Source organism: Dysidea avara, chromosome 5 (assembly GCF_963678975.1).
Source record: "Dysidea avara chromosome 5, odDysAvar1.4, whole genome shotgun sequence".
NCBI lineage: Eukaryota > Metazoa > Porifera > Demospongiae > Dictyoceratida > Dysideidae > Dysidea > Dysidea avara.
Window position 1 is genome coordinate 32,992,726 of NC_089276.1, and position 13,987 is coordinate 33,006,712.

The following is a 13,987-nucleotide window of genomic DNA, read 5'->3' on the forward strand; positions in this document are numbered from 1 at the left end:
CCTTCCTTCATGGTGAAACATAAGCTTTAAAATTTTACGGATTGTTTGTTTCATAAATATTTTACCTATTGCATTTTTTATACGTACATTCTACTGTAAAATTAGGCTTGCATTAACATATGAGTTTCTTGCAGATCCAGTCACATTATACAGAAATTGTGCTCATCATGGGAAATATGGCATGTACACAGAAGTATTGTAGCCAGAGAATAATTTTGTGGTTTGTAAGAATTAGTGACTAGAGCTTTAATCGCAAAATGTGTTATATCAAGGCAACTAGTCTATAAATGCTTTACAGCCACAACATTATTACTTTAATTTTTATAAGGTACAAAAATGCGACCATGCAGATGTTACAAGACCAAATTGCACATGAAACAAAACCATATACTACCAGTAGTTATGTAGCTACTCTACAAGAGCTATAATATTATATCAGGTTATTGTTTTAATTCTGAAACTGGACTAGACATTACCTGTAATGATTTTGCAACAATTAGCTACACTGTATTAAGTAGCCAACACAATTAAATAAATTGATTTTGCAACATGACATCCTTAGGATTGTAATCACAAAGTGCACTTCTTACCTGTAACAACAAGTTTTGCAGAAGATAAATCACTGTCTCCATACTGGTTCTTAACAATGCATTGATATGAACCCCCTTCTTTCTCACTTATATGGTTAAGGTTAAGAGTGTCTCCAGTTTCTCCATTCATCTTTTCTCCATTATGTTGCCACTGATAAATAAACTTCTCTACTCCAATGCCACTCACTGTAGTACTAAACTTGGCAGATTGCATAATTTCTACACTCTGACTGGATGGTAGCACAATTAATATTGGTAGACCTACACACCAATGTAATGAAATTAAACTGTGAAATGTTAACTGGTACTTACCAGTAACTGTTAGTTTAACAAGATCTGATTTGACACTACCTCCATCATTACTAATTGTACAAGAGTATGTGTTATCATCAGATGACCTCACATCTGGAACAACTAGGGTATTGGTGTTTATACCAGTCACTTTACTAGGAAATGATCCTGATGCAATTGTCCATTGGTACTGCACATCATCACCAGTAGCAGAACAAGTGAATGTGGCAGTTTGTGTGAGGTCTACACTTTGTGGTGATGGTGGTATTGTAAATGTTGGAACTGTAACTAAATGGGAAATGGATTGTGTATAAATCATATTATGAAAAGAATTTATACCCATAAGGTTACAGTATACAAGAAACTCAGCTAATGGAAGCTGTATGAAAAAGAAGCCACAATTTTACAACAAGAATTCTTTTATTGCATCACAGGATTAGATTTACAGAATATCAATATGGCCAAAATTCATATTATAGCACATGGCTTCATAGTAATAAGACATTTGTTATTGTTAAGAAAAGAACATGTGAATAGAAGTAAGTAGAGTGCTTCTTTAAGAGGATTTGCATCATTAGCGCAAAATTTTGGCAGTAAGGCTAATATGTGATTTTAGTATGGTATGTTAAATGGCAAGTAAAGCACTTCTGTACCAGTTTTTGCTTGCACACTAGTGAGTAAGACCTCTGTATTTGAGCTAGATTGTGTAATATACGTAGGCGTAGTGACCATTCGTGTGAAGAAACGGCTTCTGTTGCTGTAGCAAATACTACAGGAGATGTTCAAAACTTCGAATGGAAATTTACTATTGTTAATAGCTCCGCTGTGTTAAAAGCTATCTAATCTTCTGTGTTACTACTAGTCACTAACTAGTGGTCTGTACTAATGTCCACTGTTGCAATAGTGGTTTAATCTATGTTCTGTTTATCATAAGTTGACACCGAATAGTTAATTTAAAGGTGTTCGTAACTTGGTGTAACTCAGCAAATGAAGATCTTGCTTATCTGAATTTCTAGCTGACAGTAGGGGATACCTTGCTCTTTCAATTGCAATCAAACATCAGTGTGCAACATGCAGGGTCTGTGTGCTAGAGCTGTAGTTTGTAGAGGATAAGTTTAATTGGATTAAACATGACTTCCAGTATATGGTAACCTTACTTAAGAGCACTTTATACAACCCAGCAGAATTTTTGAGATATAAACACACACATATCCTAAACTGAGTAGATTACCAATTGACAGTAACATGGCTTTACAAGTCCTTTGTATATAATTGTAGGTAATCAAGACACACGATAGTGTGTCATGCGGCGAAGTACAGCCAGTGTGGGCGTGCGACAGACAAGTGTGTATATTTTACAGGAACAAAGAAAACACTGTTTTCAGACATCCATAGCTTGATAGTGACTGGACAGAAATTTGCTGTGGAAACTCCCTCGGGGTAGGGCACCTCCCACTCCAAATTTGAGGCAAATCTGCCAATCCATCACTGAGATACGCGCCTTCAAAGTTCGTCTTATTTTCGTCATATTTTTCATTTTATTTTTCTTCGTCTCACACACTTTAGAAATATTGTAACAACTCGCTTGTGCTTACTTAAAAATTTGAGGGCTGTAAGAACGTAATATTGCACAATTACAGTCCAATTTTGGTACAGATTAGACAAAGAACAAGGAAGTTATGTGCAATTTTTCAAAACTCCAAAAGCGATTTTGTGGTCACGCCTCCAGGATGAACCATTTGACAGAATAACTTGAAAATCGCTCTATACGTGGAGGACTATTGTAGTACAAACTAAAAGAAATTGCATTAAAAGTTATTGAGTTATAACAGAAATGCCAACCATGCATAAAATTGGATGATCGAGTTTTGCAAATAGAAAAGTATCACACATTACAATAGTAGTGTATAGTAGGGACCACAAAGGAGTAGGCGTGGCCCATGAAATAATATCACCCAAAAAACAGTCTCAATTTTCCCTAACGACGATCACGCAGTATTGGCTGGGTGAAACTAAGCCCAGAAAAGCTTTCAGATCGACCCAAAACGCTTTCAACAAGTTGCTACGGAATTTTAAAAATAATTTATTTAACAGAATTTTCTACTGACTGAGTAAGTAACTGACTGACGGATGCCTTCAGACAAGCGTAACTCGATAATGGCTTAGGCTATGGGCTTGATTTTTTCGCTGTTCAATGTCGCTTCGTCCCGACAGGTGCCTTTTGGCATACCGCAGTACGTACAATGCATTCTTCATGGACTTACCAGTGTCCTCCTTTGTGTCCCATTCATCTTTTCTGACAGCGAAAAGTGTCAATTTGGCGATAGCACATGATGGCTTCCCTTCACGTAATGGAAATTGTCCATATTTTTTAGAGTTGCACCGATAATCGGTTGAATTATCGGTAACAACCGATATTAGCTAATTTTACAAGTATCGGTATCGGCTACGAAGCGGAATAACTTGCCGGTTAACCGAAACCCACAATCAATCGTTAAGTTGACGACAATGAACAGGTGAAAGTAAAGAAGGTGGTGAATGTAGCAGTAAGTGGTTTGTTGTAACTGTTTTGTAACTATTTGAGTTTGTTTGTTTGCATAAATGTGGTTGCAAGGCTATAGTAGGCTGTGTATATTTATCGGCCGCCCACGCAATTAGTTGATCACTCTTCACAAAGAGTCTGTAGTCCCACTAAAACACTGTTTGATTAGCTGTTTTATAACTACTTGGCTTCCTTTTCCATGAAAGGAGATAGTAGCAAAACTGTGTAAAACATTGTAAAAGTCGGCCGCCCACGTAATTAATTACATTGATTACATTATCATTACAAATGCAGTTTATACGCATAAACTTTAGGTGATTTTCTGCTCCTCCTCCTCTGTTCTGAAGAAATGAAGAATATCGGTAAATATCGGCATATCGGTTACAGGAATAGGCAAATAATCGGTATCGGCAAATGTGAAAAAATGCATATCGGTGCAACTCTAATATTTTTCATAGCGGCTATTTTGATAGCAGAGGTGCTTGTCAGACAGTTCTTGATTCGTACTGTTTTGTAATGGGTTGAACACAGCCAACAACGAAGCGTAATGGATACTTCACTTTTCATACGATAATTGATATAACTGGGGTGCGTGGCATCATTTCTTTCGGAATATAACACTTCTTATTGTTTTACTGTGATTTAATATCGTGCACTACTCCAGCTTGTTTCAGTACTTTTTATCGATGTGCTATGGTCCCTACTCTAGTTGAAAATTCCAAATTTTTATGTGTACTTGTTATTTACCATGCCTACCAGGCAAACTAGCAAACCATTAACTCTCCAACTCTAGATCACTTCAAAAGAACACTTATAATAACATGACTGTATGTACGAACTGTTTTGTAATATGTCACACCCCCCTTCCCCACAACTCACCCACTTGTAATGTTGTGCCACACACTCTTTTTGAAGTTCTGCACATTATAATATATAATATAATAATAACTAGCTAATGAAATCAGCTGAAAATAGGTACAGAGGTAGAATAATTATTTTAGAATGATCTTTTAGTAGTTTACAAGGAATCGGGTTAAAACCCACTGAGTTACACTACAAAAGTCAACTAGGTGTAACAAGGGTGTGATCGAGATACTCTAATAGTGCAGACAACATACAGCTACGTAATAAGTCACTCTATTAGAGTGTTCAGCTACAATCAAATCACCATGTAGAGAGTTCAACTACAAGCAAGTCACCCTGTAGAGAGTTCAGCTTCAAACAAGTCACCATGTAGAGAGTTCAGCTACAAACAAATCACCCTGTAGAGAGTTCATTACAAACAAGTTACCTGTAGAGAGTTTAACTACAAACAAGTCACCCTGAAGAGAGTTCAGCAACAACAAAAAAGTCACTCTGTAAAAACAAATCACCCTGTAATGTGACAATTTTCATACAATATCAATTTATGTTAAAAAATGAATCATTATAAAAAAGTATCCAAATAATTCAGGTATTGATGTCTTCCTCTTTTCTGCAGTAAAGAAAAAGACAAGTAAAAGAACTGCAAAGCTGGCTGCAGACTGGCTTTGGAGTATACAAATAAAAAAAGAAGTGATATTTGTACAAAAACAGCCAAGCTGTGAAAAAAGGTGCGGCCCCCAGAAATTCCAGGGTGACAAAAGATGTGAGATCAAAGGTGGAGGCCAAGAAATGACTGTGATGGTAGATTAAAGGCAAAATTTTAATCATAGTTTTTAAATGCGTTTTATTACAAAAGTAGCTACTATTGTGCATATATCGACGGTTTTCCAAAATTCGGTCACATATTATATCAAACAGTACAAAATAGTACTGTATAGTAGGAACCACAAAGGTTTGGGCGTGACCCATGAATAAACATCAATCAAACACCAGCCTCATCTTTCCCTGATGACAATGAAGTAGTATTGATAAAACCAAGCCCAAACAAGCCTTCAGATCAACACAAAAAGTTTTCAACAAGTTTCTATGAAATCAGTTATTAACATGCTACCTTCATGACACATCATGGCACGTTACGGCATGCCCTACACAAACCACCCTTCCACCGCACCGAGCTCTAACACATTACTTCACATGATAACTACATAGAAACATCACATCACATACATGTACACACATACGTACTTACAACTCTTTGGGGGAAGTAGGGCAACTGAGGTGAGGTGCATTTGCTTGAAAGGGAATCGTGTGTTATCACTGTCCCAGTTGTGCCACGCTTAATGCTACCATTGATGATGTAACTTACAAGACATTAATAACGCCCAACAGTACATACACCCAACAGTGATTACGCCCAACAGTACTTACGCCCAACCGTACTTATGCCCAATTGTAACTTTACCCAATAGTGCCTATACCCAACAGTACTCACGGCCCACAGTACGTTTATTCAATCAAAAGTGTAACCAAATTCAATTTCAGAATGCCAATAATTCTGTGAGAGCATGCCTTTTACCCTCTATATAGTTAGCGCATGCTTCACATACAGAGTGTGCTTGAAACATTTGTAGAGCTGTGACACTTAACCGGTTAATCAATTAATTGACCAGTTATTTTTATAAATTCAGTCATCGGTTATTTTTTCTCATAACCGGATAACTGATCCCTAATATTTTCACTCAAAAATGTATGGTTTGGAAACTCATTTTCATTATTCAACATTGATATCACATTAGTTGTAGGATTCAGCTTGACGTACAATGATTTGCTGCTTATTACTTTGGCCACTACAAGTATAATCAACTATAAATTTTAAGGTGCATGTAGCTTAAAAATTAAGTCCAGCATAAAAATTAAAGAAAATTTTGTTAAGTTCAGTTAACCAGATAACCGGCAGTTATGATTTGCCTAGTAACCAGTTATGATATTCTGTCCAGTTTCACAGCTCTACACACTTGTTGAGTGACTACCACTACTGCCCACTTAATAATAATATCAGATCTGTCCCCAATGGTATCAGGCATTTAAAAAATAATCTTATGTAAAGGTTCTATGCTATATCTGGCATTAGTAAAGACTCTGCCTTATGTCATGTACGGTAGTGCCCAAGCGCAACGTCGTACTCGCTCGCAAGCGCAACTTGCTCGAGATTTAAAAAATTGTTAATTAGAGTGTGTGGCAACTATTTCACTCATGAGACAGCATGGTAGCTGTTTTGCTCACAAGAATCTCAGGCAAAACAGTTGCCACTCCCCTTAATTAGCAATTTTTAAAATCTCAAGCAAAGTTGCACGTGCAAGCGAGTGTGACGTTGTGCTTGGACAGTACCATAAGATGATGGTTTTTATAAGCAGCATTTGGGTGTGTACATCATTTTGCGAAGATCCCTACTATACAGTACTACCGTACTGAATGATAACACATTGGTGGTGGCATGTCCCAACCTCTTGGGCTACACAACATACTAGAGTATGCCTTGATTACTTTTTGAGGTGTCCATTTTGAATAGTAATGCTTCATACCACTTACTGTTTTTGATCTGATCTATCACAACTGCACCCTCCACTAAGACTCTTGCTGCAGATGCTGGCACAACTACAGGTAAAAAATCACACATCATGTGTATAAAGACAAATATATACACACTCCAAAAAGGTTTGGAGAAGGGTGGTTATACAGACAAGATACTACATAGTGCTTCCAATACATACAAACTTGTCACCATGCAACGATTAATAGTATACATCAGCAAATGCTTATTTAGACAAGCAGAAGGAAATTTGAAGTTAAAATGTGACCGAATTTGACAAAACAAGGCTTCCACACGCATACACTTTTATGACTTTTAAGTACCATAACTCAATGTAGCAGCATGCCATTAGTTCTAAATTTTGACCTGGTATTGTACTATGCTATGGAAGGACCTTGTGAAATGTTTAGAACAATAGCTTGCTGAGTAGTCAAGTTACAGCTGGTTAAAGTCAGAAAATTGGATGTGTGTGGAAGCCTTGTTTTATCAAATTTGGTCACAAATAGAGATTGTAGCCATAAAAACAAGCATGTACAAGAAAAATGAGGAATTTTAAGTTTGATTAGGGATTATAGAAAAAAAGTTGGGAAACCACTCACTAATATATCTGAAGGTGCAGGCAACCTCCCTTGTTTCCAAACCTTTTTTCTATGATCCCTAATCAAACTTAAAATTTCTATTTTTCTTGTACTTGTTTGTTTACATTTTTGTAACATTATTATGACTGGTGAACCCGCACATACTGCATCAAAAGAAAGGATGGCGCCAGAGATAGTTTTCGTCTGAATGTGCACCCCGGTTATCGATTACTGACTTGAAAGTGAAGTGTCCATTACGTTTTGCTGTCAGCTATGTTCAGCTTGTTATATAGTGCTACAAGTAGGAAAAGCGTCTCTACAGTCAGCATGAATAATACGGACAATTTGCGCGCCCCAACTATCAATTACTGTCTCGCAAGTAAAGTAGTTGCTTTCACCTAATTTCAGCCCATTACACAGTGTTACAAATGAAAAACAGTATTAGAAGTGCCTCTGCAATCAATCTAGCCACTACAGAAAATACGGATGATTTCAACATAGGGAAACCATCATGCACAGTAGCTACCACGAATTGACACCTAGCAATGTCAGCAAAGATAAATGGAACATGAAGGAGGACACCAAGCCTGTAGCCTTAGCCATTTTTGAGTTACGTTTCTCAGGAAGTTAGTCAGTCAGCAGAAAATTCCACCGAATCTAACTTACTGGAAGTGTTTCAGTCCACACTTAAAGTACGGTACTTTTGGGCTTGCTCTATCTATGCAATTACTGAAATAGTGAAGTATAGAAATGGTCATTAACACTTTGTTTTCAGCAATGTTAGTACATTACACAGCCATTATCATACAGAATGGTAGTACTGTATATTAGGGATCATGGAGATTTGGGTTTTCCTAGCCAAAAAAATCACCCAAAAACCAGCTTCACAACTCCATCCTGGCACCTTGGCAGTATTGGTTAGGTATAACCATGCCCAAAAGTGCCTTCAGTACAAACCTAAAGGTTTTTCTAATAAATTCTCACAAATTCAAAAAAATATTCAGTGGAAATTTCTGCCTGCCTGCCTGCCTGCCTGCCTGCCTGCCTGCCTGCCTGCCTGCCTGCCTGCCTGCCTGCCTGCCTGCCTGCCTGCCTGCCTGCCTGATGCCTTCAGGCAAGTGTAATTCGATAACGGCTAAGGCTATGGGCTTGATTTTGTCACTGTTTGACATCACTTTATCCCTAGACGTGCCTATTGGAATACTGTGGTATGTACAATGCACGCATCATGGACTCACCTTTGTCCTCCTTTGTGTCCCATTTCTTTTTGCTGACAGCACAAGGTGTCGATTCATGGTAGCACGATGCATGGTTTCCCTACAGTACATTTGTAAACGGGAATTGTCTGTATTTTCTGTGGTGACTGCATTGATTGCAGAGACAATTCTAACACTGTTCTTTGTTTGTAACGCTGTGTAATGGGCTGAACATAGCTGAAAGTGAAGCATAATGGTTTCGAAGCAGTTTTTGATAGCTGCAATGTGTGTTCAGATGAAAACATTAATTCTGGTGCCATCCTTCCTTTTGATGCATTATACATGGATTCACCAGACATGATAATGTTACAAAAAAAGTAAACAAACAAGTTAAGGAAAATTAGAAAATTAAAGTTCGATTAGGGATCATAGAAAAAAAGTAGGGAAACAAGGGAGGTTGCCTACACCTGCAAATATACTAGTAAACATTTAATCCATAATTCAGTCTTGGTCTTGGGTATAGACTGGATTAGGTCTGGGATTAAATGTTCACTAGTATATCTGCAGGTGTAAGCGACCTCCCTTAATTTTTTTTCTATGATCCCTAATCAAACTTAAAATTTATAATTTCGCCTTAACTTGTACATATAGATCATTATAATTGTACTTATTAGAGAGACTCACGATGATGTGATGGCAAGGCATTGTCATCAACTTTATCAGCATTTTTGTCATAGTCACTAAAATCTTCATCTGGTGTATAGTAATCTAACAAAAGTGTAGCACCATATCACATGAAAGTCAGAGTAAGATATATATACAATAGAAATTTTAAAAACTATACAGAGTAGACTGTAATCACTTACAAGCCGACATTTAGCAGCATAATATGTGACCGGATCTGCGAAAAGGTGTCTTATAGCCTTTCCAAATTCTCAAGTTTGACTGATTGCAACTCCTAATGCATTTACCATATCATTTCAAATTACATCAAGCAATAGTGCCATGTTAGGGGTATTTAATGACCAAATTTCAGGGTGGTATCATTTTCACAAGTGATGTTATGGGATGCCAAGTACACACAGATGGAGGCTATAAGACCCCTTTTTGCAGATCAGGTCACATATACAGTACCTTTGTATATATATATATATACGTACACCTTTAGAAAACAGTCTAAACAGCTTACAGAAAGTGTAGCTAACCTGCTTCATCACTTGAATCCTCAGAATCAGAGGGGATACTAACACCTATAAAACCGATATTATATAGCATGAATAGTCAACTCTGTTGCCTGCTACATATACCATATCTACTTGGTTAAACACTGTAGCTTTTATTACCTTAGCTCAAAAATTGATGTAGCATTTATTCAAATTTGACTGCCACTTGATGATTGAAAAAAATACTGACGCTATTATTTTCAAAAGTGATTGTGGCAGTACTCAAGTGCGGCTACTATAAAAGGTGCTGCAACATTCAACTGAGTAAAGATGCTATGCTAGTGTGTCGTGCGGCCCAAGAAGCCGGCGCACCACACCGTGAGTATATTAACAGGAAGAAAGAAAATGCAGCTCTGTGATCCCTAATCCAATTGGAAGCAAATTTGCTAGAGAAGTGCCGGCCAGTTAGGGGAGTCTACATACCAAATTTGAAGAAAATCGCTCTAGCCATTTACTAGATACAAGCGAACAAAATTTTATTTTAATTTCTTTGTTTTTTTTATCTTCTTCATTTCGCACACTTCGAAAAATCTGCCATAAAACACGAATTCGTGCTCGGATTGGGCTGAAATTTGGCACACGTAAAGGGCTCATTAAGGTGGATCTCCGTACCAACTTTGGTAGGAATCCGATGAACATTCACGGAGTTATGACCAATTATTTGTGTAAAATAATAAGGTTGAAGGTCTGTCACGCCTACAGGGTAAACCCCTTGGAGGAATCAGTTGAACATTGATATGTAGATGGAGCAACCATCGTAGGAGTGCCTTTTTGTGGTTTGAAAGGAATTGAGATAAAGACCATGGAGATATGACACAAAACCCAACCTGTGTCAAAATTACGCGATCGACTCCTCTAGGTCAACTTCCTCCATTTGAGACAAAAGGACCCCTGTTGGATCCCAGGTTGGCCAAGATGTTGAAGATGGCAACCATGACAGTCCATGCAGCCAAACAGTTGATGAGCTGAGCTGTTGAAAGGTGATCCCTCTTGTGATGAGGTCTACTGGGTTGTCTGTAGATGGACAATATTGCCAATTCTTGGAGATCGAGTGAATCTCAGCAACTCTGTGGTTTACATATGGTTTCAACGTTTTCTGGCTGGCAATCCAATACAAAACGATCTGGCTATCTGACCACAAGTGAATAGTCAGATTGATAGCCAGGGATTTCATAATGAAGTGGCCTAGCATGGCTGCAAGTACAGCTGCATTCAATTCCAACTTGGGAAGCGACAGCTGCTTCAACGGTGCAGCTCTAGTCTTGGACATCGGTATTGAGGCTGGAGCTTGCCCTTGTTGGATGTATGCAACTGCACCGAAAACCTTTAGACTTGCATCAGCAAAGATATGCAGATTGGTAGAAACACCCTGAGGTACTAGAAAAACAATATTGTACTTGCGGGAGAAGGACAAACTTGAGGCTTGTGCAATGTTCGCAGCAATTGTGATCCATTGAATGCAAAGACTGGGGTCAAGTGTAGCATCCCACTCTAAATGCTCTTGCCATAGCTGTTGTAGGAAGAGCTTTGCGGAGATCGTGACAGGTGACAGTAGTCCCAATGGATCAAAAATGCTTGATGACCACTTGAGAACCTCTGGCTTAGTCATTGTAGGTGGAAATGTTGTGTCTTGGTAGGGGGAGACATAGAGCATATCACTCTCAGTGTTCCAGTACATTCCTAGTACTTTGACTGGGTTGCTTGGTTCAGCAACCTTGTGCTGTGATGCTACCTGCTGAAGGCGATCACAGTTCGTGGACCAGGAGCGTAGGTTGAAACCTGCACTACCAAATACTGAACGAGACTCAATGAAATATTTGTGTGCAGCTTCCTTACTAGGGCAACCAGACACAATGTTGTCTACGTAGAGATTGTGAAGTAGATCCTGTGATATTGCTGAGGAATTCTGAATTAGGTGGAAGCTAAGTGTGGCATAAAAGCATGAAAGGAGAACTAGTAGTTCCAAATAGCGCAACTCGGAATCTATAGATCTATAGATCACAAAGGGGCTGTTCTCGTCAGTAGGATCCGACAGCCATAAAAAACGTGTACTGTCCCTGTCTGATTCGTCTAAATACACATGGAGAAAGGCTTTCTCAATGTCAGCTGAAAGCGCAATTGTATGTAGCTGGAAACGGAGAAGAAAGGTGCAAAGATCTGTGAGGAACGGGTGGCCTGCTGAAAGGCAGTCATTTAGGCTAGGACTGTTGCAAGGCTGTTTGCAACTGCAGTCATACACTATTTGGATGGGTGTGGTGGCCGAGTCTTTTCTGACTGGGTGATGAGGAATGTAGTGTACATTATGTGTGTGACTGCCACTCTCTACTCTTTCTATGAAGCCTCGTTGCTCTTGATCTTTAATGATGGTTCCATATGTTTTCAGTAGCTCTGGTATTTTGGACAATTGATGTGCTAGGGATATAGTTCGTTTTGAGCAGATGAAATAATTAGATGGGAGAGAAGGGTGATCCTCTCTCCAGGGAAAGCGCAAGCTATAGGAACCATCTGATCGTATGGTGATATGGCTTTTCATGTATTGCTGGAGGAGAACATTGTTATCTGGAGTGTCTGCAGTGGGTGACAAGCTTGCAGACTCTGCATTCCAGAATTGGAATAGGTCACTGGTTTCTGGGTACATGATAGTATAGCTATGTTGAATTAATGAGTTGGGGTAAGGGGAGTGGGCCAGACAATAGGCAGCCTAGTCGTGATTGAACTGCTGTGGGACCATCATCCCGAATTACCTCATCTTGTACGAAACGCCAGTAGTAGTCAGCCCCAATGAGAATTGAGATTTGGAAGTTCTCATCCCCGGTTACTGGATGAGCCAATGTGAGGCCCTTCAGATATGGAACTTCACTCAAGTGGGTACGCACTGAGTTTCGGATGGGGGCAGCCAACTGCTGAACAATGAGGACTGAAATTGCGTTATGAGCTGAGTTCAGGGTGTGTACAAAGAGTGTTGCTACCTCAAGGCTTCTGGACGAGGATGCCTGCCCTCCCAAGGATGATACTGAGATAGTCTCACGGTGGGTTGGATGAAGACACAGTTCATCAGCCAGTACTTGTGTGATGAAAGAGTGCTGCGCTCCCTCATCAAACAGAATGTTGCCTTCTGTAGTGGTGGTTGCTGATGACACTTCAGCAATGGCTGTCTTCAATAAGCATACACTGGTATATAATGCTGAGAGAGGAGCAGGTGTCATTGTGGTGAATGCAACATTGTCAGTTGCAGGTGCTTGTGCATTAGGTAATGCTGAGGTCTGTTGGTCAGGTTGTGGTTGTGTGGTTTCTGTAAGGAAGGCATGGCAAAGGCTGGTGTGGTGTCGCTTCTTGCACTCTCTACATGTGAACTTCGAGGTGCATTGTGTCACCTTATGCCTGGCAAGACAGTTGAAACACAAATTGTCTTGCTTCACAATAGCTAACCTCTCCTTAGGGTCTGTTACACTGTTACATACACCAGCCTTGTGGCCTCCCTTACAGAAGACACATACAGGTTCCTTCCTCTGCTGACCATCACAATGGTGGTTGCCCTTGTGTGTAGCTGTGTGAAAGGAACTGGAAGGTGGTGGGAAGCTGTCGTAATTGCTGGGCTTACCGCCATGCTGATAACTCATTTAAAAAATTTGGACTTCCTTGTGAATGGCAGCCAACACATCCTTAATGGACCATTCTGTCTCGTAGTGTTCGTGTGCCATATGCCATTTGGTTTCAACAGGTAGTTTACTAAGTATGGATGAGGTCAATAGCATACCATAAGATTCAGGAGACTTGCCAAGTGCTGATAGTGACCTCATGTGCTTTCTATGGTGTCATAAAAGCCCTGTAAACTAGCCAAGTTGTTAGATGGCTTTGTGAGGTTGAGTAATGCCTCCATGTGGGCATTGATAATCTTATATGGCTGCCCAAATCTATCCTTCAACAACTCAAGTGATTGTGTGTAATTCCTTTCAGTGAGGGTAAACCCAGCAATAACACGAGCAGCATCCCCATGCAGTTGTGCTCGCAAGTAATTAAACTTTTGCACATCATTAAGACCAACATTTGAGTGTACAGCAGCGTCAAACGAATCCCAAAACATCTGCCATTGAATTGGATCCCCACTAAAGG

The 13,987-nt window shown here is 39.3% G+C and overlaps 2 protein-coding genes across 2 annotated transcripts in view; both read right to left on the reverse strand.

The window, feature by feature from the left end:
- The window catches only part of LOC136255205 (uncharacterized), a gene marked incomplete at its 3' end in the record, with an annotated part of 43,073 nt that extends 41,849 nt beyond the window's left edge, over positions 1-1,224 (reverse strand). The window contains 3 exon segments of the mRNA XM_066047928.1: positions 591-851; positions 903-1,169; positions 1,221-1,224. Of these exon segments, the coding sequence (XP_065904000.1) occupies positions 591-851; positions 903-1,169; positions 1,221-1,224 (532 nt within the window).
- A 9,488-nt stretch (positions 1,225-10,712) lies between these two features.
- On the reverse strand, positions 10,713-13,494 carry LOC136255206 (uncharacterized). The gene is made up of 2 exons (XM_066047929.1): positions 12,619-13,494; positions 10,713-11,780 (listed from the first exon to the last, which is right to left on the reverse strand). The coding sequence occupies exons 1-2, from the start codon at positions 13,492-13,494 to the stop codon at positions 10,713-10,715; spliced, it is 1,944 nt and encodes a 647-aa protein (XP_065904001.1).
- Between the last annotated feature and the right edge of the window lie 493 nt (positions 13,495-13,987).